Below are 27,993 nucleotides of genomic sequence, written 5' to 3'. Positions count from 1 at the left end.
GGCAAACGAGCAGGTGGTCCATGGTCTGCACCGCACTCACATATATTCGTGTCATTAGAGTAGCCCCATTTGATCATATTAGTCTTTGATCTACCAGTTTGCTTGCACAGGTGGTTCAGGCATTGTCGCATTGACCAGTCGGTGTGGTCCCCTCTGGGAAGGTCTTTCTCGGGTTCCACATCTATTTCAGTGCGTCCGACTGCACATAGTCTATCATTCAATAACCTCAGTTGTGCCTTGCCAGCTTTCGTATCCAAAGGCATAATACTGGTTATAAAACTCTTTCACGATTTAAGGAGTTTGATTACTCCTATATGACCATATAATGGATGCCTTGGATCTTCCATCTGCCATGACCTTTCCCTTTGGCTTGCTACCTTCCTCCTGAGATCAAGTGGTGCAATGCCAGCCAGTAAGTACAGGTTGTCCTTTGGTGTTGGCTTTACATATCCTGTTATTCCAGGACAACTGTTGGTTAGAATAGAGTCTAGTTTCTTAGCATGGACAGATTGTTTCCATACTGGATATGCATACTTTGCTAAGGAGTAGCACAAGGCAATAGCAGTGGTTCGCAAAGTAACTGAGGTGATCAATTTTCAGAGAATGCTGTTGATGGGTGCTAACTTTCCCTTTTGTCTTCTCTACATGTACTTTGAGGAAAAGTGTCCAGTCCAATGTCATCCCCAGGTAGACGGGGTTTGGGTGATCAGCCAGTGGGATTCCATCCCAGGTGATGTTTAGTTTCCGCTTGGCTTCTCGATGGTGTAGGTGAAAGGCTGTCACCTATGTCTTGTTGACGCGAAGCTGGTTCTTCTAATTCTCTATCGCCTCTCACCTCATATCGAACAGCATCTAATACCGAACAAGCCAGATTTAGATCAGGCAAGTCCTGTACTGGCCAAATATTAAATATCACTCAGCACAGAGAAGATGGACTTGAGAGAGGGATGATAACAGGCACTATGTTCATAGATCAGTGGCATACGATACAGTCAACCACCAAAACTTGCTTGCCAAAGTCTACAATATGACACACAATGACTGCCTAGTGCAGCTCATCCAATCTCTTCTGGAGAACTGGAGAACAGATGTTTTTACGTAAAACTGTGCAAAAAACAGACCCACTGGAGACGACAACGAAATGACCTCCCACAGGGCAGTGTGTTGGAACCAATCCTCTTCAACAGATATACCAATCACCAGCCCATACAGAGCAATACGCGGAGCTTTATATTTGCTGATGATCTATGCATTACGTCAGAGGAGAAGGATTTTGCTGCTCTCGAGAACAGATGACGTACACTGAGCAACCTCTCAATTTATTACAATAAGAACCTGCTTTGTGCTAACCCGACCAAGACACAGGTGACGGCCTTTATGGGCATAATTCGACATGTGATAAAAAACCTTCCGTTTATAACATCACATGCCCCAAAACAACTCAGAAGTATCATATGGACTGGGTCTGCTGAGCTTATACGGTGTGTAGTTTCCTTTGAGGATTTGAGAAGCATCACATGACTTGGTCAGAAGGGAGGGGGATGTAGAGCAGGGACCCTACTCTCGATTAGCAAGAGAAGAACTCGGACCGTCAGGACACATATTATTGTGCTGAAGTTCAACATTTTCAGGAGTCAATTCTCCTAGAAAATCTCCCTTCTCCAACCAACTGGAATGTATATTTTTTCCTGTGAAGAGGACAGTAGGTCCAAAATGATCCTTGTATAACACTTTCCATGTAAAAGTTGTTCACAGGTAGATTATTCTCTAGCAAGAAGGGGGACCCATTTTATACGGGTTTTGATGCTGAAAATATTATCCATCAGCATGCTTTTCTCTATGTCAGCTTTGATGATGGAGACACATTGCTATTTTTTTAATGTTAATTATGACAATATTAGGGCTGTCAAGCGATTAAAAAAATTAATCGGGATTAATCGCGCAATTAAAAAAATAATCATGATTAATCGTGATACTAGAATACCATTTATTTAAATATTTTTGGATGTTTTCTACATTTTCAAATATATTGATTTCAATTACAACACAGTAGAGTGCTCACTTTATATTTATTTTTATTAGATGTATTTGCACTGTAAAAAACAAAAGAAATAGTATTTTCCAATTCACCTAATACAAGTACTGTAATGCAATCTCTTTATCATGAAAGTTGAACTTACAAATGTAGAATTATGTACAAAAAATAACTGCATTCAAAAATAAAACAATGTAAAACTTTAGAGCCTACACGTCCTCTCAGTCCTACTTCAGCCAATCACTCAGACAAACAAGTTTGGTTACAATTTGCAGGAGATAATGCTGCCCGCGTCTTGTTTACAATGTCACCTGAAAGTGAGAACAGGCGTTCACATGGCACTGTTGTAGCCGGCGTCGCAAGATATTTACATGCCAGATGTGCTAAAGATTCGTATGTCCCTTCATGCTTCAACCACTATTCCCGAGCACATGTGTCCATGCCGATGTTGGGTTCTGCTCAATAATGATCCAAAGCAGAGCGGACCAATGCATGCTCATTTTCATCATCTGAGTCAGATGCCACCAGCAGAAGGTTGATTTTAGTTTTTGGTGGTTCGAGTTCTGAAGTTTCCACATCTGAATGTTGCTCTTTTAAGACTTCTGAAAGCATGCTCCACACCTCATCGCTCTCATTTTGGACAGCACTTCAGATTCAAGTGGTGAAACTATTTTTAGAAATCTCACATTGGTACCTTCTTTACATTTTGTGAAATCTGCAGTGAAAGTGTTCTTAAAACGAACATGTGCTGGTTCATCATCCAAGACTGCTATAACATGAAATATATGGCAGAATATGGGTGAAACAGAACAGGAGACATACAATTCTCCCCCAAGGAGTTCAATCACAAATTTAATTAACAAATTTTTTTTAACGAGCATCATCAGCATGGAAGCATGTCCTCTGGAATGATGGCCGAAGCATGAAGGCACATACAAATGTTTAGCATATCTGGCACATAAATACCTTGCAACACCGGCTACAAAAGTGCCATGCGAATATCTGTTCTCTTTTTTCAGGTGACATTGTAAATAAAAAACAGGAAGCAGTATCTCCCGTAAATGTAAACAAACGTGTTTGTCTTAGCGATTGGCTGAACAAGAAGTAGAACTTAGTGGACTTGTAGGCTCTAAAGTTTTATATTGTTTTGTTTTGAGTGCAGTTATGTAACAAAAAATCTACATTTGTAAGTTATGCTTTCATGATAAATAGATTGCACTACAGTACTTATGAGGTGAATTGAAAAATACTATTTCTTTTGTTTATCATTTTTACAGTGCATATATAATAAAAATAAATATAAAGTGAGCACTGTACACTTTCTATTCTGTGTTGTAATTGAAATCAATATATTTGAAAATGTAGAAAAACATCCAAAAATATTTAATACATTTTAATTGGTATTCTATTGTTTAACAGTGCGATAAATCACGATTAATTTTTAATGGCGATTAATTCTTTTGAGTTAATCACGTGAGCTAACTGCGATTAATTGACAGCCCTAGGAAATATATTTTTGTTTGAAAACTAGCATTCTTCTAAGCCCTCCTCCATACCAACTCTGCTGTGATGCACAGAAGAAATCCACCAACTAACAATGGCATCTTGAATATCAGTTGGGGAGAGCTGACATTTATTTATTTAAACTTGCAAAGGATTTAGAACCATCAAGTTGAGCATGCAGCTAACGAGAGGCCTCAATGCTGCTACCCCCTCATCCTTTCTTTCTCCCATCCCTCTTCCTGTTTGTCACATTCATTTGTTACATCTTTTCTTTAGACTGCATGTTCTTTGCAGGCAGCCACTACTACTTCTTGTATAGCACCCAGAACAACCATAGCCCACTCCTAACGGGGTACTGAGGGAGCTACCACGGTGTTAATAAATCATAATGACTGTTTCAAGACTATGCTGAAAATTATTTACCAAGGGATTCCCAAGGTCTGGCTTTACTCAGCTTTCAATATATATAGTGCAACACAGAAAATATCAGAGACACTTCAAAATGCAGCAGAAACTATTTTATAATCTCTCCTACCGGAATGAATATGTTCAATTTCATTCATATTATCAGAAGGGAAAAAGCCACTTCCCCTTGAGAGTTAACTTTAGCATTTAGAAAATATGAAGCTGTTTTTCCAAGTTACAAGCATAGATTCATAAATCATAAGGCCAGAGGGGACCTGGCCAGAGGACTTCCCTAAATTAATTCAAGATGATAAATCAGCCTTGACTTGGAAGCCTGGTTGCAACCTTACTAAAGAGAGACAAGAGACTTCCTATAATGCTCCTGTAGCTTTTGCCATTGTCATAGGAAGAATCTGTCCCTGACATGCACAGCCTACAAGCAACACATGACACCAGTATCTTTGTAGTTGTGGCTGAAACTACTACACAGCCATAGGCGCCGACTCTGTGGGTGTACCAGGGCTGGAGCACCCACGGGGAAAAATTAGTGGGTGCTCTGCACCCACCGGCAGCCAAGATTTCCCCCCCCCCCATACCCTACCTCCTCCTCCACCTCCTCCCCTGAGCATGCCGCGTCCCCACCCCTCCGCCTACCTGCTGTTTGGTGGCATGCTGGGAGGGAGGAGGAGGAGAGGAGGCAGGGAAGAGGTGGCGCCAGGACAGGGATTTGGGTAAGGAGTCGGAATAGGGGCAGGGAGGGGGTGGAGTTGGGGTGGGGACTTTGGGGAAGGGGTTGGAATGGGGGCGGGGAGGGGGCGGAGTTGGGGTGGGGCCAGGGGCAGAGGGGGGTCAAGCACCCACCGGCAGGAGCAGAAGTCGGCGCCTATGTACACAGCGCCATGTCACTTATGACAACCAATGCAGCATACGCTTTTGGTTGAGTGCAAATGAATTGTTCATAATTCACCCGACACATTGAAGTGAGTTCAATAAGGTGTTGCTGATTTGTCAGCCAAAGGTTCCAAGTAACTAGATTAAAAGATTTTAAGGGACCATTTGGATCATCTAGTCCAGCGGTTCTCAAACTGTGGGTCGGGACCCCAAAGTGGGTCGCAACCCCATTTTAATGGGATCGCCAGGGCTGGCGTTAGGCTTCTTGGGGCTGGGGCCAAAGCTGAAGCCTGAGCCCCACTGCCCAGGGCTGAAGCTGAAGCCCGAGCCCCACCACCTGGGGCCAAAGCCCAATGACTTCAGCCCTGGGCGGCGGGACTTGGACTTCGGCTCTGGCTGCCCTGCCTGGGGCAGCAGGGCTCGGGCTTCGTCTTTGGCCCCCCGCCCAGGGCAGCAGGGCTCAAGCGAGTTCAGCCTTTGGTCCCCCCCTCTAGGGGTCGTGTAGTAATATTTGTTGTCAGAAGGGAATCGCGGTGCAATGAAATGTGAGAACCCCTGTTCTATTCTATCTAATTCTGCAGAACATAGACCACAGAATTTCACCAAGTGGTTCCTTCATCAAGGCCATAACTTCTGGTTGAGCTAGAGCGTAGCTTTTAGAAAGACATCCCACCTGGATTTAAAGACTCCAAGTAACAGAGTCCACCACATTCCTATGTAAATTATTCCAGTGGTTAATGAACCAATATGCATTTCTCTCCTGAGTGCTCCATGCCAGGCTCCTGCAGACTGTAGGCAGTTGTGGGGGAAAAGAGGGAATGTGCTGTGGCTGGCAAGGAGTGTGGGGCACAGCTGACCAGCAGTACCAGAGAACTTGCTGGAGGAGGGGACTACCTTGCAGATTTCCACACTCTCCTGTGACAGAGCTTAGGTGTGCAGCAGGGCACCTACCCACTACCACAGCTTCTTCAGTCTTTGCCACATTTACCTTTGCCCTGGAAGTAGCTGTTACTTGCCCCCACATTATGTAAGAGACCCTGACTAGCGCTGCCCAATACTGTCCAGCAGCCTTTATAATTTCAGTATGAATAAAACTGCCCTCATTCGTTCTCTCCCTGCACCCTGCTGGCCACAGTACAATGCATTCACCACTGGTTCATTTTTCTCCATCCCAGCCTACAACAGAGACTTGGATCTAATTTTTGATTAATGGCAGTATCTTACACATGATTAATATTACTCTTGAAAACAACCTGTTGCACAACCCAGCCTAAAAATCTAGTATTGGTTTCAATTTGTGATGTAATAGGATTTCATCAGGCAGATAGAGGGACATAAATAAACTAGACATTTTGCAATAAATTTTAAAATAAGCTCTTTTAAAGGCTTTTTAAATAAAGAAAAATTATTCCATTTACGCCTGTTTTTCAGAACCTGCCCTGGTTGTCAGTGGGACTAACTGGACATTTAAAAACAGTTATATGGTGGAAGGGTGTCAAAAATCAGCCTTATAACTAGCCCCTACCACAGCTTGTCTTCATAGCGTTGCCCCTGACTCTGTTCCCTTTCACACACAGGACTGCTTGCCTTGAGTGATGTGGTGCATTTCCCTCAAGTTGGCTGGCCTGCCAGGAGGTAGAGGCTGAAGCTTGCATAGCACAACTCGTCAGCTGCAGCATGACCACCCTGCCAAGTGGACAGACACCACTCGAGTACTGCAAATCCTTCCCAGAATTCCCCATGTGCACTCAGCAATGACAGACAAGTTCTCCCACAGAATTCGTAGAGTGGCTCAGCTTGCTGCAGCTCTAAGAACCCTGGGATATGCCCCAGAGGTCTTAGTGCCTCACCTGAGTGAGTGAGTGAGTGAGTGAAGCCCTGATCTGGACCCAGCAGCTGGAGTGTCATTTCACAGTGCGGCTGCTGTCACCCAGGGTAGCCTAACTTGAGTGTAGGTAACAGCACTTAACTCTGCAGTGAAGACGCACCCCTGGGTAAAGTAGTCAGTCCTGACTCCGGAGAGACTATTGCCTCTTCATGATACATTGACAGAGCCAAGAGCAAAGAGGGCCGAGAGAGCTCCCGACCATCCCCAAGGCTTGCGGGAGCAGCTTAAGAGGACTCAACAAAAGCTGGAGGAGGGAAGATTATTTAGCAGTTTGTAGGTATGGAACAAGAGTTAGCCTGGGTTCAGGTGGAGGCTGAGAAAGAGAAACAGCAATGCTCAATCCTGGAGCGAGAATTGACCAATTAGAGGGGGCCTGGCTACACCTGGGGCTATAATGTCCTGTCAGGGGCAGGAAGGAGGGAGTCATTAGGACAGGCTGTGCCTGAAGAGAGCAGCAACAGAGTAGAACTAATTCCTATGGTGGGGTCCTGGGGCTCAGCAAGGCAGCCCTGGGATCAGTGCTATAGAAGGAGAAGGGAGCTAGCTGAGAAGGGGGAGCTGACCAGCTCTTTGTGTTTGGTTTGTTTATGTTCGAAACACATAAACCTATTTAAAGGAGACTGGGCGAGGCAGTGCGTGTGTGGAAGCTGGGGAGAAGCCTTGCCGTGTGACAGAGTCCAGGACAGCTCCTATGAATTCCACCCTCTGACTTGGAGCAAACACAAGGCCTTCTCCAGATTTAGACTTGGCCCTACAGACGGGAAAAAAGGCAAATGCTGTCTGAAGGACCAGCTGGATCCCTTAAGGAAATGGTGCTTTTGGAAACTAGTCGTCAAAGTACGGATCTATGGGGATGCCTTGTCACCTCAGGTGTGTAGCACCCAATGCCAAGCAGCAACTACCTGTTCAGTGTAGAGCGGTGTTCAGCTACGTGCTCTTTTATATCTCCAACAGTGACATCACTGGATGAGATTTCCAGGAGATCATTCAGTGTAGAAAACATTTGAAAATTTTTGTTGACGTGTTATTGCCAAAGATCCAGTTTTTTAGTAAAGGCATTAATTTTGTCGTTGAGTTTGAGAATGTTTGTTTCTCTTCCTTGTAGTGACTCATTCAATGAATTTAAACACCAAAATATTTGCTAGATATGAGAGTGCTGCCAACCATTTGATGTCACTTAAATGCTTCTTCAGGGTAGAATCCACTTCAATCAGAAACAAATGCACCTAATCTCTGAATTTAAAGAGATGGGTTAGAACTCTTCCCCGCGACAGCCGATGAGCCTCTGTGTGTAGTAAAAAGTGCTGATTCTCCAATACCATTTCTCCACAGAGACTGTTAAAAAGTCAGGAATTCAGCAGCTTTGCTTTAATAAAATTAACGATTGCTACAGCTTGACTCAAAATTGATTTAACATAATGATCCACGTTCCTGCCAGCCCGAGGCTCCCTGTGGATCATGCAGTGTGTCCATTGGGCTTCTGGGGCCACTTCTTTAAGTCTGCCGACAAGCCCACCCTTGGTACCAGACATAGCTTTCACAGCATCAGTGCAGATCGCTACACAGCTGTTCCAGTTAATGTGTTCCCCCATTATAAAGGTGTGAAGGATCTTAAATATTTCCTCTCCCCTCGTATATGTTGGCAGTGCTTTGCAGAAAAGAAAGTCTTCTTTTACTGTGTTTCCCAAATGTAGCAAATGTAGATCAGTAACTGTGCTGCTCCTGAAACATTGGTGGATTCATCAATATGTAAAGAACTTGCTCTTTTTAACCCTTTCCACCACTTGCTGTTGTATGTCATTGGACATATTCTCAATACAACAACTCACTGTATCGTTTGATAATGTAATAGAGCTCAGCTGAGCAGCAGCATCTTTGCCAATCAATAATCTCACACATTTGTTTAGCTGTGGGAAGAATGAGAGAGTCAGCAATGTTGTGAGGCTTTTTTGCCCTGGAGATTAAAAGTGAAACAGCATAAGACACCTCCAGGGTTTTGTAAAAAGCAACAGAGAGTCCTGTGGCACCTTTAAGACTAACAGATGTATTGGAACATAAGCTTTCGTGGGTGAATGCCCACTTCGTCGGATGCATTCACCCAGGGTTTTGGCAGTCATAGTTTCTCATTTATGTATAACAGTTTTTGTTGCTCAAGTTCATGAAGTTTTCTTTCAAAAAAATTCCACAGACATCTCCACATGTGTAGGGTGTTTTGTTTGTAAATGTCACCAGAGTTTATTTGGTTTTAGGCTGTTATTGACCAAAACTTCACTGCACAGAACACACTGGGGACTTGGATTGTCTTCTGAGCCAACGTAAATAAATCCAAATGCCAAATAAGAACTGTAGTGTTTTTGGGGGGGAGGGTGAAAGGGGGGGTTGGGTTGTTTTACTGCAGTTATGACTCCTGTTCTCCACCATCTAGGTTGGCTTCAGCTCCCCTCTTCATGCCATGTACAACGATCAATTGTTTTAACAAAATTCATTTGCTTATTTCAGAAATTACAATACTGTATATTTTTTATTTTTGCTACCTATTTTTTCCTGCTGTTAGAGTGAAGGCTGTCCAATTTCAACAATACACTACAAAAGTGATAGACCACGTTCCATGACAACAAGGCTGTTGCTTAGGGAAGTGACAAAATCAATATGGCCTTGTTGTCATGGAATACCTAGCTGTGAAGGCAGAGCGGAGGGCAGTGGCTGCTGCCCAGGTGCCTAGCTCTGAAAACAGCACCGCCCGCCAGCAGCATCGGAGAAGTAAGGGTGGCATGGTATGGTATTGCCACCCTTACTTCTCTGCTGCTGGCGGCAATGCTGCCTTCACAGCTGGCTGCTCAGCCAGCAGCGACCAATTTTGCAACCCCCCTACAATAGTCTTATGACCCCCTTTTGGGTCGAGACCCCCCTCAGTTTGAGAAACGCTGTTCTAATGGGCAAAAAAATGTGCTTTTGCTTGCAGATAGCTTATACCAATGGTTCTCAATCAAGCGTATCTGGGGGTACACAGAGGTCTTCCAGGGAGTACATCAACCCATCTATATATCTGCCTAGTTTTGCAATAGGCTGCATAAAAAGCACTAGCAAAGTCAGTACAAACTAAAATTTCATAGAGACAATGACTTGTTTATACTGCTCTATATACTATACACTGAAATGTAAGTACAATATTTATATTCCAATTGATAAAAATGAGAAAGTAAGCAATTTTTCAGTAATAGTGTGCTGTGACACTTTTGCATTTTTAGGTCTGATTGTGTAAGCAAGTAGTTTTCACGTGAGGTGAAACTTGGGGGTATGCAAGACAAATCAGACTCCTGAAAGGGGTACAGTTGTCAGGAAAGATTGAGAGACAATGGCTTATACCAATTTCCTAAACTAAATAAGCTAGCTACTAGCAAAAACACATTTTTTGCTGGATAACTGGATCTATACTAGGGCTTTTGCTGGTATAAAAATATTGTTTAAAACAAAAAAAATCACATCCCTAACTGACATTATATCAGCAAATGTTTCTGTCTTAGACCTGCATTGAGATAGCACAATGCTTAGCCAAGGTCAACTCCTGGATGAAGAACAGCTGGTTGAAGCTGAACGCAAAGGCAGAGGTGATGCTGCCAACAAAGGAAGGAATCTTGAGGAGTTTGCAGTACCTATGCAATCTCCTTTGGTTACATGTTCATGCCAGCAATTGGTCAATTCGTTCCATAGTTTAGGAGGCTCCTGGATTCCTTGCTGACACAAAGCTCTCACATAGCAGCATACACAAGTGACGCTTTCTACCATCTTTGGTTGGCTAGGGCCTCCATCCCATCCTGGCAGATGGATGACTTGGCCTCAGTTATGCACCCTTTGTCACTTCCCATGTGAACTACAACAATGCAATCTACTTGGGCATGAAACCATCAGCTCTTAAGAAATTCTAACTAGTACAAAAGACTCCAGTGTATCTCCTCAGCAATCCAGGCTACCATGAGCATGTCACACTTGTTCTCCTTTCTCTACTCTGGCATAGAATATCAAATCAAGTTCCTGGTCTCAGTCTTTATCCTCAAGGTGCTCAATGGTCTTTGCCCAGAAGACCTAAAGATCGATTAACACTCCAAAATGAGGACTGTGGTTGAGAACTCTACTCCTTAGGAGCAATGGAACTGTTCACTCTTGTTATGAATCTGGTTTGTGCAGGAGACAGAATTTTCTTGGGATCTGGTTCCAGATTATGGAATAAACTAAGGACCATTCCAAACCTCATCTCCTTCCTCTCCAAGGCACACTTCTTTGACCTGCCTTCTCTAAGATAAACACAGAGCAGCATGGACATATAATAATATTTCTATTTTAAAGCCTATCACCACAAAACACTAAACTGCACACACTAGCTTTCTCTTGAGGAGGGGATGACAAAAAAAAGAACCACACATTACAGACATCAGTCACATTACTTAATGCATTACTGGAAAGCACTCAGACTATGAAGGAGAATAAGAATGAGGAATAGAAAGGAGAACAGAACATCCCGAGGGAAATAATTATCTTTCACCAACATTGCCTGGTAATATTATTTTATAGCACCCTCAAGTACAGATAAAAATGCCCACAGAGCTTACAATCTAGTTTCAGCTATGACATGATGAAACTGAGTAACAAAACCATACATAGGTGATAGGAAGAAAGGACATGAGTTACACAATAAGGTTATATAGTTCTTCAGTTAAAATAGTTGTGCATTATGCAAAGTTGTTTTTTTAAGTGGATATATAAACTAAATATCAATGTTGACCCACCTCTTGTAATTATCAACTGTGTGCTGCGGCAACGCTGAACTGCAACATCACTGATAAGCGGGGCCCTACCAAATTTAGGGTCCATTTTGCTCAATTTCACAGTCATATGATTTAAAAAATCATAAATTTCATGATTTCAGCTATTTAAATCTGAAATTTCATGGTGTTGGAATTATAGGCATCCTGACCCAAAAAGAGTTGTGGGGGGGACGCAAGGTTATTGTAGGGGGGGTTGCAGTACTGCTACCCTTACTACTTTGCTGCTGCAGGTGGTGGCACTGCCTTCAGAGCTTGGCAGCTGGAGAGCGGCAGCTGCTGGCCAGAAGCCCAAGTTTGAAGGCAGATCCGCCACCAGCAGCAGCGCAGAAGTAAAGGTGGCCTGGTATGGTATTGCCAGCTGTACTTCTGCGCTGCTGCCTGCAAAGCTGGGCCCTCAGTCAGCAGCCACCACACTCTGGCCACCCAGCTCTGAAAGCAGCAACGGAAGTAAGGGTGGCATGGTATGCTATTGCCACCCTTATTTCTGCACTGCTGCTGGCGGGGCGCTGCCTTCAGAGGTGGGTGCCTGGCCAACAGCAGCCACTCTCCAGATGCCCAGCTCTGAAGACAGCATGACACCCCCCCCAAAAAAATAACCTTGTGACCCCCCTGCAACTCCCTTTTGGGTCAGTAGCCCCACTTCGAGAAACAGTGGTCTCCCCCATGAAATCTGTATAGAATAGGATAAAAGCACACAAAAGACCAGATTTCACGGGGTGGGTGGGGGGGAGAGACCAGATTTCACAGTCCATGACGTGCTTTTCATGGCCGTGAATTTGGTAGGGCCCTACCAATAAGTGTGTCTTCCTTCCTCAAATGTCCTTTTTTGACATGTTTATCAAGAGGTCTAGATCTAGGTGTCCGTTCTGATCTTGCCTTCTCACTGGGACTTGTCTGCACACACAAGTTGTCTACATGAGAAAGTTGCCGCAGAATAATTTGAATTGACTCTGAAACAGATATAGTTGAACTGGTGCCAAAGACTGTGTGGACACACTTATTCTGATATGAGTGACTCTATTTGGTCAATTTGACCAGAACTGAAATCAGCCATTCTTATTCTGAAATAAAAGTATCTACACAGTATCTAGTACAGGTTTAACTATGTTGGCAAGTTATACCAGTGCAACTTTACTGCATAGACAAGCTCTAAAGGTGTGATGTTAAATTGATGCAACTCTGAGTGTAGACACTCTTGTGTTAGTTTAAACCTGGCTTACATTGGTTTAGCTTGCCTGATGTAAGATTGTCTGCACACAAAGTGCATTGGTTTCACTATACTGATTTAACATCACACTTTCAGTAAAACTGGTGCAAGTTTGTGTGCACCCAGGCATGAGACTATTAGGTACATCTACACTGGAATAAAAGACCTGCAGAATGGACGCAGCTGGCCCGAGTCAGCTGACTCGGCCTCACAGGACTCAAGCTGCAGGGCTAAAAATTGCAGTGCAGACATTTGGATTCAGAGTGGAGCCTGAGCTCTTGGACCCTCCCCCCTCACGGGATCCCAGAGCTCGGGCTCCAGCCTGAGCCCAAATGTCACAGCCCCACAGCCCAAACGGCCAAGATGTAGTTCTGTCTAAATTTACCACTGAAATCATATCTCTGCAATTGATGTCTCTCTTCATTCCCCTCCCCTTCCTGGCACATTTTATACATTAACTAGTCTCTCATGTAACCATTTATATTGTAAACTCTTCCGGGCAGGGACTGTGACGCTGGCAGATTAGATGCCAGCTCATGCCAATGTCCCGGTGTCTAAACTGACAAATACACGGCTGGAACCAGGCTGGCTCACCTGTGTGTTGGCATTGTCAAAATAGGTATCAGAATTCTAAGAATGTGCTTACACCTTTTGAACACTTGTGAGTTGCTGCCAGCATTGCTCTCACTTGTAACATCTGTATCCCACACTGACTGCGAGGTAACGTCTGAGAGGATGCATTGTGAGCCTCCGTGATGTGTAAATCATCAGACAGGAGAGAGATGTTAATTAGGGTGATGGGCTGATCTTCAACAGAAGGTGCTATGTCCTCCCCAATGGGAAAGGTCCAATGACAGTAGAGGGACTATTGTGGGCATTAAAGAGCACAAAAGATGTTTGTTGTTCTGCTCCCCCACCCAAGAAGATAAGCCATGCAAGTGGATTCCTCCCATCAGCTGAGTTTGCAGCTTAGAGCTGTGAGGTTGCACTCCATATGATTTTATGAAAATATGCTAATACGTGTGAATATAATGCAACTGGAATATGCTTCATGCAAAAGGTCTCTTGTAATGTATCATTACAAAGCTTATAATCTACTGAGTGTGGTCAACCTATTTGTATAAATGTATCATTCTTGTCTCTGAAACTAGAAATATGAAGTTAACTCTGAGGTCCTATTGTAATTATGCAAAGCGTGGGCCATTAATGGTGGTTTGGAATCTTGATGGCTCTCATTAATCAGGACAACTGACTGTAGATGGCTCTGTTTACTTGCAAGCCTTCCTGTGAGTCAGGCCGGGAAGAATGAAGCCTTGGGGTCTCACAGGACATGTGACCATGTCACCTGGTACTGGAATCCATCTTAAACCTGGTGCTTTTCCATTTAGAAGGAGGGGTGGGGACCCAGATAGACAAAAGATTCCCGCCTTGTGCCAAAGCTATAAAAGGGGGTGCAACAGAACAAAGGGGGCTGCAGTCATGAGAAATCCCCTAGCTACCACCTGAGCTGGAACAAGGACTGCACCAGGGGAAAAGATTGGGCCCAGACTAGAAAGGAGTCTAGTACGTGAAAGAAGCTTATTGGAACATCTCTGAGGGTGAGATTTTATTTGTAATCAGTTTCTTAATGTATTAGGCTTAGACTTGCGTGTTTTTGTTTTATTTTGCTTGGTAACTTTCTTTGTTCTGTCTGTTATTACTTGGAACCACTTAAATCCTAGTTTTTATATTTAATAAATATCCCTTTTCCTTATTATTGAACCCAAAGTAAGTAATTAATTCCTAGCGGAGCAAACAAATGTGCATCTCTCTCTATCAGTGTTATAGAGGGTAGACAATTTATGAGTTTACCCTGTATAAGCTTTATACGGATTTATTTGGGGTTTGGACCCCATTGGGAACTGTGTATCTGGGTGATGGAGACAGGAGCACTTCTTAAGCTGTTTTCAGTTAAGTCTGCAGCTTTTGGGGGGGGGGGTAGTTCAGACCTGGGTCTGTGTTTGCAGCAGGCTAGCGTGTCTGGCTCAACCAGACTGGGTACTGAAGTCCCAAGTTGGCAGGGAAAACGGGCTCAGAAGTAGTCTCAGCCCATCAGGTGACAGTCCCAAGGGAGTCTCTGTGACTCAACCCATCACAACAGCACATGGCAGAAAAGGGATATAAACCTCAAACATATGGAACTAGGTATCTCTATGCTGCTTGACTCTGTGGGGCAAGGTTTTTCCAGGCACTAGCAAGACATCCCCAGTTGCTTAGCCTGGGTTTACCCTAAAGGACATATAGAGCTTGCTGATTAGAGAAGCTTCTAATACCGTTTGAAACTTAAGATAGATACACAAATGAGTTACTATGTTTACCTGCTTTAACCTTGTAAGCAGTTCTCTGGTTTCCTTTTCATATTTAATAAATCTGTATATAAATTATTATAGGATTGGCTACAAGCATTGTCTTTGGTGTGAGATCTAAGATGCAATTGACCTGCAGTAAATAACTGGTCCTTTGGGACTGGGAGTAACCAGAATTTTGCTGTAATTCTTGGTGTAAGGGACATCTCTCCTAAAGGTATGCTCACCGGGGTTGCAAAATAGATCAGACTACCAAGGGGACTGTCTCTGACTGAGAGGGGACATGAGAACAGTTTTCAAGTACATAAAAGGTTGTGACAAGGAGGAGGGAGAAAAATTGTTCTTCTTAACCTTGAGGACAGGACAAGCAATGGGCTTAAATAGCCGCAAGGGTGGTTTAGGTTGGACATTAGGAAAAACTTCCTGTCAGGGTGGTTAAGCACTGGGATAAATTGCCCAGGGAGGTTGTGGAATCTCCATCATTGGAGGTTTTTTAGAGCAGATTAGACAAACACCTGTCAGGGATGGTCTAGATAATACTTAGTCCTGCCTCAGTTCAGGGGACTGGACTAAATGATCTCTTGAGGGCCCTTCCAGTTCTATGATTCTATGATTGTAGCAAGGCCTTTGTCCTCAGAAGATTCCATACCTGGAACTGCCTGGATTCAAGGCATCCCAGACAGAAGTGAGGTCAACTTCAACAGTCCTCAAACCTGAGCCCTGCTATCCTGAGACAGGGCCGGCTCTAGGCACCAGCAAAACAAGCTGGTGCTTGGGGCGGCACATTTTTAGGGGCGGCATGGCCGGCGCCAGAATGCTGCCCCTAAAAATGTGCCCCAGCCGCCCTAGCTCACCTCCGCTGCTGCTGCCGCTCGCACACCACGGCGCGCAAAACAGCTGATTCGCGCGCCAGGCTCTCAAACCTGGGAGGGAGGGGGAGATCCCGAGCGGCCGCGGCGCGCGAAACAGCTGTTTCGCGCGCCTCTGCTCCCCCTCCCTCCCAGGCTTGAGAGCCTGGGAGGGAGGGGGAGACTCCGAGTGGCCGCGGCGCGGGCGCCGCTACTCCCCCTCCCTCCCTTCCTCCTAGGCTTGAGAGCCTGGGGGGAGGAGGCAAGGCTGGGGATTTGGGGAAGGGGCGGAGTTGAGGCGGGGCCAGGGGTGGGATAATTAAAAAACAGGGTGGGGGGGCGGCCAAAATTGTTTTTGCTTTGGGCGGCAAAAATCCTAGAGCCGGCCCTGGTCTCCTGAGAGGACTCCCAAACTGATGAACAATGATAGAACAGTGCTCACAGAAGAAGAAGAGGAGGTAGAAGGACCCCATGGAAGAAGGGCCAGTTGCACAAAACTGAAAACAATTATGAGCCAAATCAGCTGAAAGAGAGTTTAAACAGAAAACATGAGTGACAATTTGGAACCGTTTAAAGAACATTTCATTAGAGCCCCAAAAATCCACAATCCTACAACTGAGGAAGAAGGCTACGTGGGTTAAAAAATGATCTGACCAAGAAGAGAAATAAAAAATATTTTTAAAAAAAATAGATAACAAATGGAGAAGAGGGGAAGTTGATTGTGATTAATATAAATCAGAAGCTAGGGAATGTAGAAAGCCTGTAAAGGAATCCAAAGGACACAAGGAGAAATAAATGGCCAGCAGAGTTAAGGAAAATAAAAAGAAGTGTTTAAAGTGTATTAGAAACAAAAGGAGTCCTAGCAATGGGACTGGTACATTGCTAGATGGAAATGGTAGAATTGTCAGTGATCATGCAGAAAAGGCAGAAGTGTTCCATAAACATTTCTGTTCTATATCTGGGGGAAAGCCACATGATGTATTCATATCATAATGATAAAATACTTTCCATCCAGCAGCAACTCATGAGGATATTAAACAGTAACTACTGAAGCTAGATATTTTCTAAATAAGGAGATCCAGATAGCTTGCATCCAAGAGTTTTAAAAGAGCTGGCCAATGAGCCCTCTGGATTGTTAATGTTGCTTTTCAATAAGTTGTGAACACTGGGGAAGTTCCAGAGCACTAGGGGGGAAAAATGTATGTTGTACCAATACTTAATAAAAGGGTTAATGGGATGACTGAGGTAATCATAAGCCTGTCACCTGATGTGTTTCTTAAACATATTCTTTAGTCAAGCACAAGGTATTGAGCTCAATAGGGGGTAACTGGATGAAATTTAATGGTCTCGGACATACAGAAGGTCGGACTAGGTGATCTAATGGTCCTTTCTGGCCTTAAACTCTATGAATGTGAACATGGTCTAATGTCATAAACTTCCAAGTAATTTAATCAGCTCAGGACTCAGATTTAAAGTATGAGTGTAATGAGGAAGCAGGCTATCTCTGTACAAGAACCAGGACACTCAGTTCTGAGGCATCCCAATCAGACCTCCACCTGTTCTGAGCCCTGCACTTCCATCAAGCCCCATAGAGATCGCTTATTATAGAAGCTTCTATTACAGTCTTAAATTTCAAAAGGTAACTAATTTTTATATCTATGTTTACTGCCTTTAACCCTGTAAATAATTCTCCAGTTTCCTTTTCCTTTTAATAAATCTGCATACAGTTTATTACAGGATTGGCTACATGCATTGTTTTTGGTGTGAGATCTAAGGTGCAACTGACCTGGGGTAAGTGACTGGTCCTTTGGCACTGGCAGTAACCTGAATTTTACTGTGATGGTTAGTGTAAGGGACATTTCTCACAAAGGTAGGCTCACCTGGGTGGCGAGACAGATCACAGTACCCAAGGAGACTGTCTGTGACTCCACATTAAGGCGGAGGAGTTTACCCTTGATAATTGCTTAGTGAAATCCAAGTATAGCACTCACAACCAGTTTGGGGTTTGTACCCTGTTTCCTCACAGTCAGCCCTGGGGTTGGTACTCACACTCTTGTCTCTCTGGAGAACAGCTTGACACACTCATTGGTTGGAAATCTGCCTACGCCATGCAGCAGGCATGGAGCCTACTCTGTACTAAAAGTAACAAACTTCACACTATTATTTTAATACAGAAATAAGAGCATGACTAATCCTATCCCAGACCTGCACTAAAGGACACAACAAAGGCGGGGAAAGAGTGAGAGCTCCATACTCACTACAGAAGCAGTGAGAAAAGTACTAGCTGGGACCAGTGCAGCAGCTCCTTCCACACCTTCAATATCAAACATCTGGATCTGCCAGGGACCATGCACCCAGCCCCAACAGTCACTGCTTTTGTGGAGGGTTCAACGCACTGTTGGGGATGTATGTGCTTCTCACATAGATGGGCAATTCCTGAAGGACTCAGAAGCCAGGATCCGTCGAATCTATTCTGAGAATACTTCTGATCCCCATGACTGCCTCATCTAGAGAACCCTTGCCTGTCCTATGTGTTCATTTAGCCTGACAATTCCAGGCCTCTGTATCTCCCAAAGACAGTCCTTTCCAACTTAAGAAACCCAGGCTCCAACCCCCCCTGAGAGAAACATAATAAAAACACATGAGTGCGACTCTTTGCTAAAGGCCCCTGTCACTCAAAACCCAACTCCCACCTTTCCCCTAATGCCACTTGCTACCCTCTCAAGCAAACTACTACTCCCCCCAAATCCCACTGTATCCCAAAGCAAGCAGCTGCCCCCATTCTGCCATCCCCCATCTCTGGGGAAGCTAGTCTCACCTCCAGTGTCCGGATCATGGAAGTTGGGGTCCAGTCCCTTCTCCAGCAGTCTGCAGACCTTCTCCACATTTAGCATTTGCACGTACTCCATGAACTTCTTCAGATTTGCCTGCAGCCATGACATCCCAGGAAAATACACAACACACAATGTTAACACCCTGTTACTGAAGGAAAAAGCCACTGGGGGAAACACACCCTTCCTGGAGACCCAAGGTATACTGGAAGCAACATCCACCAGAGCCAGTGGGGCACATAATCACTCCCAGCACCTTAAACCAGCCAGAGGGCAAACTGCAGATGAGCTACCAGGGACACACTTCCTGCCCCAGAGATTGGGGACAGTTGAAGCGTATCATGGAAGCCAGAGCCATTGGGGCAAATAACTGTCTCCCCCTGCCCTCCACCCAAGTCCCCAAGATACACTTCTACCCTCCCACTAGATATCTTCTATTCATATACACCATAAATCGAAACATTTTCAGCATATAAAACTGTGACACAGACACACTATAAACTGAAGTCTCAGCAGTTATGTGATTTTTAGTAACAACTTCTCCAGCAAGACCACACACTGCTTGAAACCTAAGGTGACATGCCAGCTTCCTGTTAGGCAGTAAAGTCAAGCTGATGCCTGTAAAATGTATGGCGGATGGCTTTATTGGTATCTCTTGTTTACACTATCTTGTCCCCAGTCAACATTTTAAAGTGGTATAATCCATCTATCTGCCTCTTGAACTTAAAGCACTTAAGTGAGATGAGATCAGGCTCCTTGAACATTGACTCTTATTGTGAGATTTTATAACTGGAGTCACTGTCGCTTTTACTCTCTACTTCATAACTGTGCTTTTATTATTGATGTCACTTTCAGCCGTGGGCCTCCCAAATGGGGCCAGCAATTAGACCTGTTCTCAAGGGGGTTGTCTTTTCTCAGCTGCACACAGGTCCTCCTTTTAAGACTGTGGATTTTTTTTCCATTATAATTTTTAGTAAATATATTTATTTAAGCAAATTCCACACAAATGCGTAGGTTCCAGAAGTTGCTGATTTGAGGAGACAGCCCCAAGCAGATAGACAGCAGACCTACATGAGCACAACGGAGCTTGAACATGCTCAGTCCCCAAGGGGCTTTAGTTCAGCTTCCCAGATTTGTGTCACAGGAATTTCTTCCTCTGAGACGTGTGTTATCAAACCCGGCAATAGCCAGCTTTGATGGAAGTGTGGGGCAGTGCCTATCGCAAAAGAAATAATATTAATAATGATCTGGCTAGTATGAGTCTCAGAAAAAAACCCTGTCGACAATGTTCAAGGAAACCACCCCAGAACTCTGCAAGCAAAGACCAAAAGAGCCCTTATGGCTCCACCAGCAATCAGCATCCAGCAGCACCCTCCTCCTTGCTGGGAAGATGGTGGAGGGAAGTCAGCTGGATACAGTCACCAATGCAATAAAGCTTCAAAGTGATCCAGTTTGAAGTGAATCTGCACGGGGCTTTGAACTCAGTTTAAACCAGGATCATATGTGATTTCGCTAGTCAGTGCAGACAGGGCCAAAGGATATCAAAATATTTTTCTAATGCTATGCTGGCACCTACAGCAAGCCCCTAAAAACCAGCTGAGAACCAGTCCCAGTTCAGCATCAGAAATAAGAGTCCAGGAAAATGAGATCCCGGGAACATAACATACATCCGTTGTTGCTCTCCTTCCCAACAGCCACCACAGCAAGTGCTGCAGCTCTGAACTTGGGGTAACATTTAAATGCCAGTGAGAGGCCAGGGAAGTGAAGACATAGAGAGGATTCAATTTTACGAGACACCAAAACCTGAAGCTTGAAGAAATCAACGTGCAAATTGAGTTGCAGCACATTCTGATACTCTGGATGCCCCTGGCAGAGCAACAGAGCAGGGCCACAGACAAAGGCAGAGGAGAGGAATTCCTGGTTTATTAGAAAGTGCTGAACCTGAAGCCTGATCACCTTTCCCTCCAAGTCCACGTCCCACCCCAGCTTCCCTGCTTCACAAGAGGCCCCCCATTGAGACATTCTCTGATCATTAGCCAAGGAAAAGCAGCCTATGACAGCAGCTGAAATGAGCACCAAATTAGGCTGAGGAACACCGCAGCTGGCTCACTAGGACATGAGAAGCAGCTCAGAAAGCAAAGAGGATCCAGGTCATTAGGGCTGGACGGTGCTGGCAAAGGTTACCAGGATATCACGTTCCTCAGTACAAACAGTATGACAGAGTGAGCGCTGCTGGAGAGGAGGACATGGCATCAATTTCTGTATGCCCCAAACCTCCCTGCCTCCTAACAATGGTGAAACACCCCTCAAACCTCACCTGCTCCCCAACATTGGTGAACCATTCCCCAAACATCTCCTCACACCCCAACAGCAAAAGAGAAATAAACCCTCCCAAGCCCCTTCCCAAACATCTTCAGATATTTCCACACTGTTATAATATCCTTCCCACCCACAACTTATCCAAATTGTAGTGATTTAACTCTGATCACCCCAGGCCCACACCCTCCAATTTCAATATATTTCAGTACGTTGCACTAGAACAGGGGTCGGCAACCTTTCAGAAGTGGTGTGCCGAGTCTTCATTTACTCACTCTAATTTAAGGTTTCGCATGCCAGTAATACATTTTAACGTTTTTAGAAGGTCGCTTTCTATAAGTCTATAATATATAACTAAACTATTGTTGTATGTAAAGTAAATAAGGTTTTTAAAAAGGTGTTTAAAAAAGGTTTAAGGTGTTTAAGAAGCTTCATTTAAAATTAAATTAAAATGCAGAGCCCCCCGGACTGGTGGCCAGGACCCAGGCAGTGTGAGCGCCACTGAAAATCAGCTCGTGTGCCGCCTTTGGCACGCGTGACAGAAGTTGCCTACCCCTGCACTAGAACCATCTACCTCTTGTATACACAAATTTGCCTCTAAAGTTTCCCATTGCTGCCCACACTGGGAATGCCCCATAGGAGGAGCACTAGCATAGAAAAGATGCCAGCCATCACCAGTTTTCTTATCACCATGTCACTAATCCTTCCCAAGGCAATTCTAAATGACCTGGTGGTAAAAACGGTGGTGATCGGCACCCTGTCACATACACTAGTACTCCTACTGGTGCTTGCGCCCATGGAGCTGAACTGGTGTTAGCAAGAGTGGAAAATTTGGGAGAAAAAATAGTTAGTGTGGGCACAGGCAAAGGGTGTGCACATGTGGTAGGATTCCTCAGGAACCCAAAACTGCATTGGCCATTTTTCTGCCTCATCACACTGCAAACATACTCTCCCCACTCAGTCTCACCTTGCTGCTGCGGCTCTGTGGGCTTCTCCTGCCCATTGAGGACATGTTATTTTGGATTACCTTTTTCCACATGCATTAGCAATAGTTTGCACATTTCCAGGGTCCAATCAGACTTTCCTCTTTTACACCGCATTCCACAGGATGGCAGCACACACACAAAAACAGGACAACAACCCTCCCATTGGAAACCAGTAATCTTCCTGCACAGCTGTCAAGAGGCTGCTTTGTACTCTTCCTGGAGTCTTTAGGAATGCAAGAGTGTCTCTCCACTGTGTCTCTTTCCTCACTAGTCCCAAACAGCTTGAGTCTGCTCTAGTTTCTCCTCCCGGGCAGACTTGATTCTTAAATATTAATGAGAACATGCCAGCTGCATGTTCTTTAATGTCTGGCAAAGGACCCCCAGACACCCTTCCAAACCCTTTCCCTCTGCTTTCTTCTCCCTCTCTCTTTCAACCTGCAACCCAATCCAGCTAAGAAGGCTGTCACCACAGACCAGGGCTGAAATCCTGCTTCACGGAAGTCCCATGGAAAGACAAAACTCCCATTCACTTCAGTGGGGAAAGATTTCGCCCCAGGATTCTGCATGATGCAATGTCATCAAATGACAGTTTAATATTCACTTTCATCTTAAACAATGTTGATACACTAAAGAGGGGGGTCTTGCTCCCACCAACTGACCGCAGCAGGATCCAGAACCCAGCATGCTAGTGCTGGATCGAGACTCCTGTGCTCTGAGCACAGCAGGATCGAGAGCCAAGCATGATAGTGCTGCATTCACGCACTTCCATCCATTCTCCTGTTCACAATCTAGACTCCAACAATTCCATCATTCCTCTCACTCCCTTTGTTCCCTTATTCCCTGATTCTGTTCCCCACCTCAACTACCAGACAATCTCCACGTCATCCTTCAAATCCCTCCTCAGATCCACCTCTTTCTATAATCCCAGAAATGTGCCTTTAATTCGCTATAAACAACTAAAAATTTTAGTGTTTCAATAAACCATGGTGCTAATGTGATGCATATTGTATCATCCCCGTTGCCTGTTTGCTTCTTCCTCTACTCCTGGGTCTATATTTTGTCTGTATGTTGTCCATTCAGACTGCATGTGCCCCCAGGCATAGACTTGTCTTACTCTACCCCCGTAAAACACCTTCCTTGTACTGGGTGCTATTATATTATGGGTTATTTTCACTCTGTCCACACTCTGGGTTTTTTCCAAAACACAACACACAGTTCCTGCACAAAGAGCTTCCAATCTAAATGCTGACATGAGGCGAAGAGAAGTTGACATGCCGTAAGGAAGAGGAGGGCAGGGTCACAGCAATATCAGCACAAAGGGTTGCAGGTGCCTAAACTGAGTATCTTGGTGGTCTAATTAAAGTTTGATTTATTAATTCAGTAATAGTAGTCATTGACTCATCAGATAATAACCCTCATCCACTTCGGAGAGAAGAATTCATGCCCTAGGACACTGGCTACCACACAGACAGCCACCAGGTGCAGAGAGAGCAGCTCACTAGCGACCTGTTAAAGGTAGGAATTGTTAAGATCTATGAAAACACCAGCTCCTTTCAGACCCTCACCACAGGCTGCAAAATTCTCGGAGGCAGAAGGATTCTTCTCTGGTTGCATCGTGTCCTGTGTTTGGAACAAAAAGTGCAAAACCAAACTCCTGCTGCAGAGCTTGAAGTGCAGCATGAACTGCGGGTTTTGAGGTTCATGATACCATTACACCCACTTTTTTCCTGAATAACTTTGAGATCTGTGCTGGTGACCTTCAGAGCACAGATCAAGATTATCCAGTTTTAACTGGGACAACATATGTCTTGAGAAACCTCTCTCTTCAGAGTAACCTGTTTCTTTTCTACTGAGGAAAGCAAAAAAGATCCAGGAAGCGAACATAGCGTTTTTCCCTAAGGTGTATCCTGTCACATTGGACAGGAGTTGGGCCGGGTCAGATACCTGGAGATCAGAGCCCGAGACAGAGACATGCGAGAGGACAAACCAGGAGATAGGCAGGGTCAGGTTACCAGGAGATCAGCAGCAGGCGCAGGTATTCCAGGGGAAGCAGTCTGAAGCAGGGTGAACCCAGCTGCATGGACAAAATTCTGTTCCTGTGCTGGGTTTAAATAGGAGCTGTGAACCAATCAGGACCCCCAGTATTCCGCCAATCTGCTCCCAGGACTGGGGTCCTCTGTCAGAGTTCAGCTCCTATTCCAACAACAGTTAGCAGGTCACCAAGTAGCAGGTTGGGGGCGTACGAGCTCCAAAGCACCTATGTGGGCCAGGGTTCAAGACCCTGAGTCCCTGACATGTTCTATTGGCAGTCACTAGCTGCAATCTGGGAGAATCCATGCTTGCTAAATATAAATGTGGGCAGGGTCTGCTACTGGCCTAGATGGGGAGAGAGCAGGCTGTGTGGGGCAAGACAAGAAGCAGAGGGACAGGGAAGGATTCAAAGTGAATCGTTCTGTTGTGGTCACATAAAAATACACGTGTTTTTATTAAGAAGGCACTCGACAGAAAACAGGGAAATCATTCTTAGTACTCATCTGCGCCTTCACTGGAGAGACAAATTGCACACACCAGGCACTACAGCACTCTGGGCTGCTCTGCCAGGCGATTCTTCAATGCAGCTACACGTAACTCCAATTTACTCTCAGAAGTGTTGCTGTTCGAGCATTAATTTTGCAAGTAAAGAATTAAATCCCTCAGATCCTTGGCTCTCTGCTCTGTGAGCCCAGGTCTGCTTCCTAATTGGACTGGGAGTCTTCATCGTCAGAAGAGCTGGTTCATGAAATACTAGTAGTAGGAAACTCCTGGAAAGTTACTTTTTCCACTAGAGAGCAAGAAAGGAATCGGTGGGGGAAGAAGCTGCAGTGCTGCTGGGCAAGGGAACGGCATTCGGACTTTAAATCATGCCAAAGACGTTTATTTACTTACATACTAATTTGAAACAAGATGCAGCAGTGAGCGTAACAAAGAACAGGGATGAGGGTTACAATATGAAGATCACTTGATTGCATTGGTTAGTCACACAACTTGCTGGTTCAGAACCATTTGATTATTGACGGTTGCTCAACACTCCCCATTATAAGACCCTGTTTTCAGTTACTTATAATTTCGCCAGCTTTACCCATTTGGAATGAAGTTTTCCATGCCAGGTGCCTGCCTCAAGCTGAACTGGGAGGGTGGTGTTTAGCTAAAACAAACCAGCTCTTTCTGAGAATGATGTTGGGGGAAAATATATAGTTTTAGCCATGTTAAAAAAGCCTCTTACAATCGTTTCTCTGAGAACATCCACCAGCCCCATGCTTTGGAGCAAAGAGATGAAATTTGGGGTGGTTTTTGTGTCAAGGATGTGCCTTTTGCTGTCTCCATGACAACTCACCCAAGCGTGCCCAAGTTATAAGCCTCTGAAAAAATCACAATTTGCACAGTCTCAGTAGAGATTTGTTAATTTGGTAGCTAAATTCTCTGAAGATTTTGCCTGCACTGAGCATGCTCCATCCCCTCACAGCTCCTATGTGCTGACCTTGGGTGGAGGAGCTGAGATGGACTTTCCAGGCAATTGCTGGTCCAGGCCACTCTGGGCTGCTATAGCACTGGGCACAGAACTGAGAGCAGAAGGCTGTCTTTCCTCCGTGCTCCCTCTGCTAGCCCCAGACAGTGGGGAGAAGGAAAGAAGCAGCCTGATTCTAAAGCAGACAGATGAGAACAGGGGCAGGAGCTTGGAGGGGAGGGGGGGTTAGTAGCAGGAGCTGGAGGAGGGGAAGGGGAGGAGCAGAGGGGGGCAGAATATACGAGATGGGGGTAGGAATCAAGGAGGAGAGAGAGGCAGGAGAAAAGGGAGGGGGAGCAGGGCAGGAGCTAGGGATAGGGAGGATAGGAGTGGCAGGGAAAATGCGTAAGAGCTGGGCCTGGGCGTGAAGACAGGAGCTGAGGGAAGCTGGAGGAGGAATCAGGCATGGAGTGCACAGGGGCAGGACGTGGGACAGGAGCAGCCTGATAGGGAGAGCCTGGGGGTGGACAGGGACAGAGGGTCTGTAGCCACTAGAGAACGCTCCCCTACCAAAGGCTCTAGTGCATTCAGTTTTTCTTGAGTTTCAGCATTCCTTTGCTGTCTAGCAAATACCTGGGAAACAGGCAAAATATCTCTCAGTGGCAGGTCCACAGAGACGATAACAATGTGCTTCTGCTACCAGTTATTCTGTTAGCTAGATTTCAGAGTGGTAGCCATGTTAGTCTGTATCAGCAAAAACAAGGAGGAGTCCTTGTGGCACCTGTAGAGACCTGTGCTGTGGCTGCAAAGATCCCCATCCCGCTCATAACCCACATGGAGGGTCAGTATGGCTCCATCTGGTGGGAATTTTTTATTTTAAAATTTGACATTTAAAAATATAAAACAAAAATTGCATCCTAGGAAACTACATTAAAAGCAAGTTAAGGTGGCAAGGTCCAGCACTCAAAAGTTAGGAAATGCCAGAATTCAGGTTGCCTGGGCAGATGTTTGTAAGAGAAGTAACCTCCATTTCTGTGTGTATTCCACATGTGGGTGATTGACAAGCAATATTCAGAGGTGGGTGCAAGGAAGCCAGCAATAAAAATGAGTGCAGTAGCGCATATCCCACTGCCGCATCCACTGCAGAGGCCTGGACTAGAGCATAATACCTAGCAAACATATGTATGGAGCTCCAGGTGGCTGCTCTGCATTTGTTCTTCACTGGGACCTCCTACAGGGATGCTACCATAGCAGCCTGCGCTCTCGTCGAGTGGGCTGTTATACCACCGGGAGGTGGGATGCAAGCCAATTTGTAGCCAGAATCCCAGTTAGAAAACCTCTGAGATGATATAGTTTGACAACAGGATCTCTCTGCTATTGCGAAGAAGAGTCTTGGAGACTTCTTGATGGGCTTGATTGTTTGCAGGTAAAAGCCCACTGTATGCCTCACGTCGAGGGAGTGAAGTCTCTTCAGACAAAGCGCTGGGTTTTGAGAAAAGAAAAGGCAAGTGAATACACTGGTTAAGGCGGAATTCGGAGATAGCCTTGGGTAGAAATTTAGGTTGAAGGCAAAGGGGTTCTTTGTCCTTGTGAAATACCCTAAAGGAGGAGTCCGTCATGAGGGCTGCCAGTTCACTGACCCTCCTGGCTGAAGTGATGGCCCTAGAAATGCCACCATCATGGATAGGTGGGTCATGGAACATATTGCTAAGGGTTCAAACGGAGGACCAACAAGTTTTCACAACACAAGGTTATGATCCCATAATGGTGTTAATTTAATGACTGACTGCCTCCAGACAGAGCAGGAGAGATCTTGCTTCTCCCTGTTTATGTAGACCACAGTGGAGATATTGTCCAGTATCACTTGGATGTGGAGGGAGCAAATGAGTAGGAGGAAGGCCTTGCATGCAAGATGGACTGCCCACAGCTCCAGGATGTTGATATGTAGTCTGGCCTCCCGTGGGGTCCAGGTGCCCCCTGCAGTGTGACTGTTCAAGTGGGCGCCCCACTCCAGAAGGGACGCATGTGTTACAATGGTGACACTGGGAGTGGGAAGGGAGAAGGGAACTCCCACTTGTACCACCAAGTGAAGGAGGCAATGATTCTGGTGGGAACGGCCACCCTGGAGCTGATATGGTGTTTACTGGTGAGCAGACTGAACTGAGCCAGGCCTGCAGGCAACGTAGATGAAGCCTGGCAAAGGGTGTCGCATAAGTACACGTTGCCATGTGACCTAGCAGTGATAGTCCTCGGTCTGCAGGAAATCAAAGAAATTAGGCTGTACATTGTTTGAAACCTTTCTACAGGCAGGAAAGATCTTGCGCAAACAGAGTCCAGCGTTGCCCCTGTAAAGTTTATTGTCCTCGTGGGGGATTAAAAGAACTTGTCCCGTTCAGCAAACCCCTATAGCTGCAAGATTTTAAAAGAGGAA

General features: G+C 45.1%; 1 protein-coding gene across 1 annotated transcript in view; it reads right to left on the bottom strand.

Moving 5' to 3' along the window:
- Window positions 1-27,993, bottom strand: part of LOC113407598 (SH3 and multiple ankyrin repeat domains protein 3-like) — a 153,289-nt gene that overhangs the window by 75,225 nt on the left and 50,071 nt on the right. Inside the window, exon 5 of the mRNA XM_026656391.1 lies at window positions 18,764-18,872. Within this exon, the coding sequence (XP_026512176.1) occupies window positions 18,764-18,872 (109 nt within the window). The remainder of the gene's footprint in view (window positions 1-18,763; window positions 18,873-27,993) is intronic.

This window comes from Terrapene carolina, unplaced genomic scaffold (genome assembly GCF_002925995.2).
Source record: "Terrapene carolina triunguis isolate 2854851 unplaced genomic scaffold, T_m_triunguis-2.0 Scaffold230, whole genome shotgun sequence".
NCBI classification, from domain to species: domain Eukaryota; kingdom Metazoa; phylum Chordata; order Testudines; family Emydidae; genus Terrapene; species Terrapene triunguis.
The sequence above is the reverse complement of the archived record's forward strand: the minus strand, read 5'-3'. Positions and strand labels throughout refer to the sequence as shown.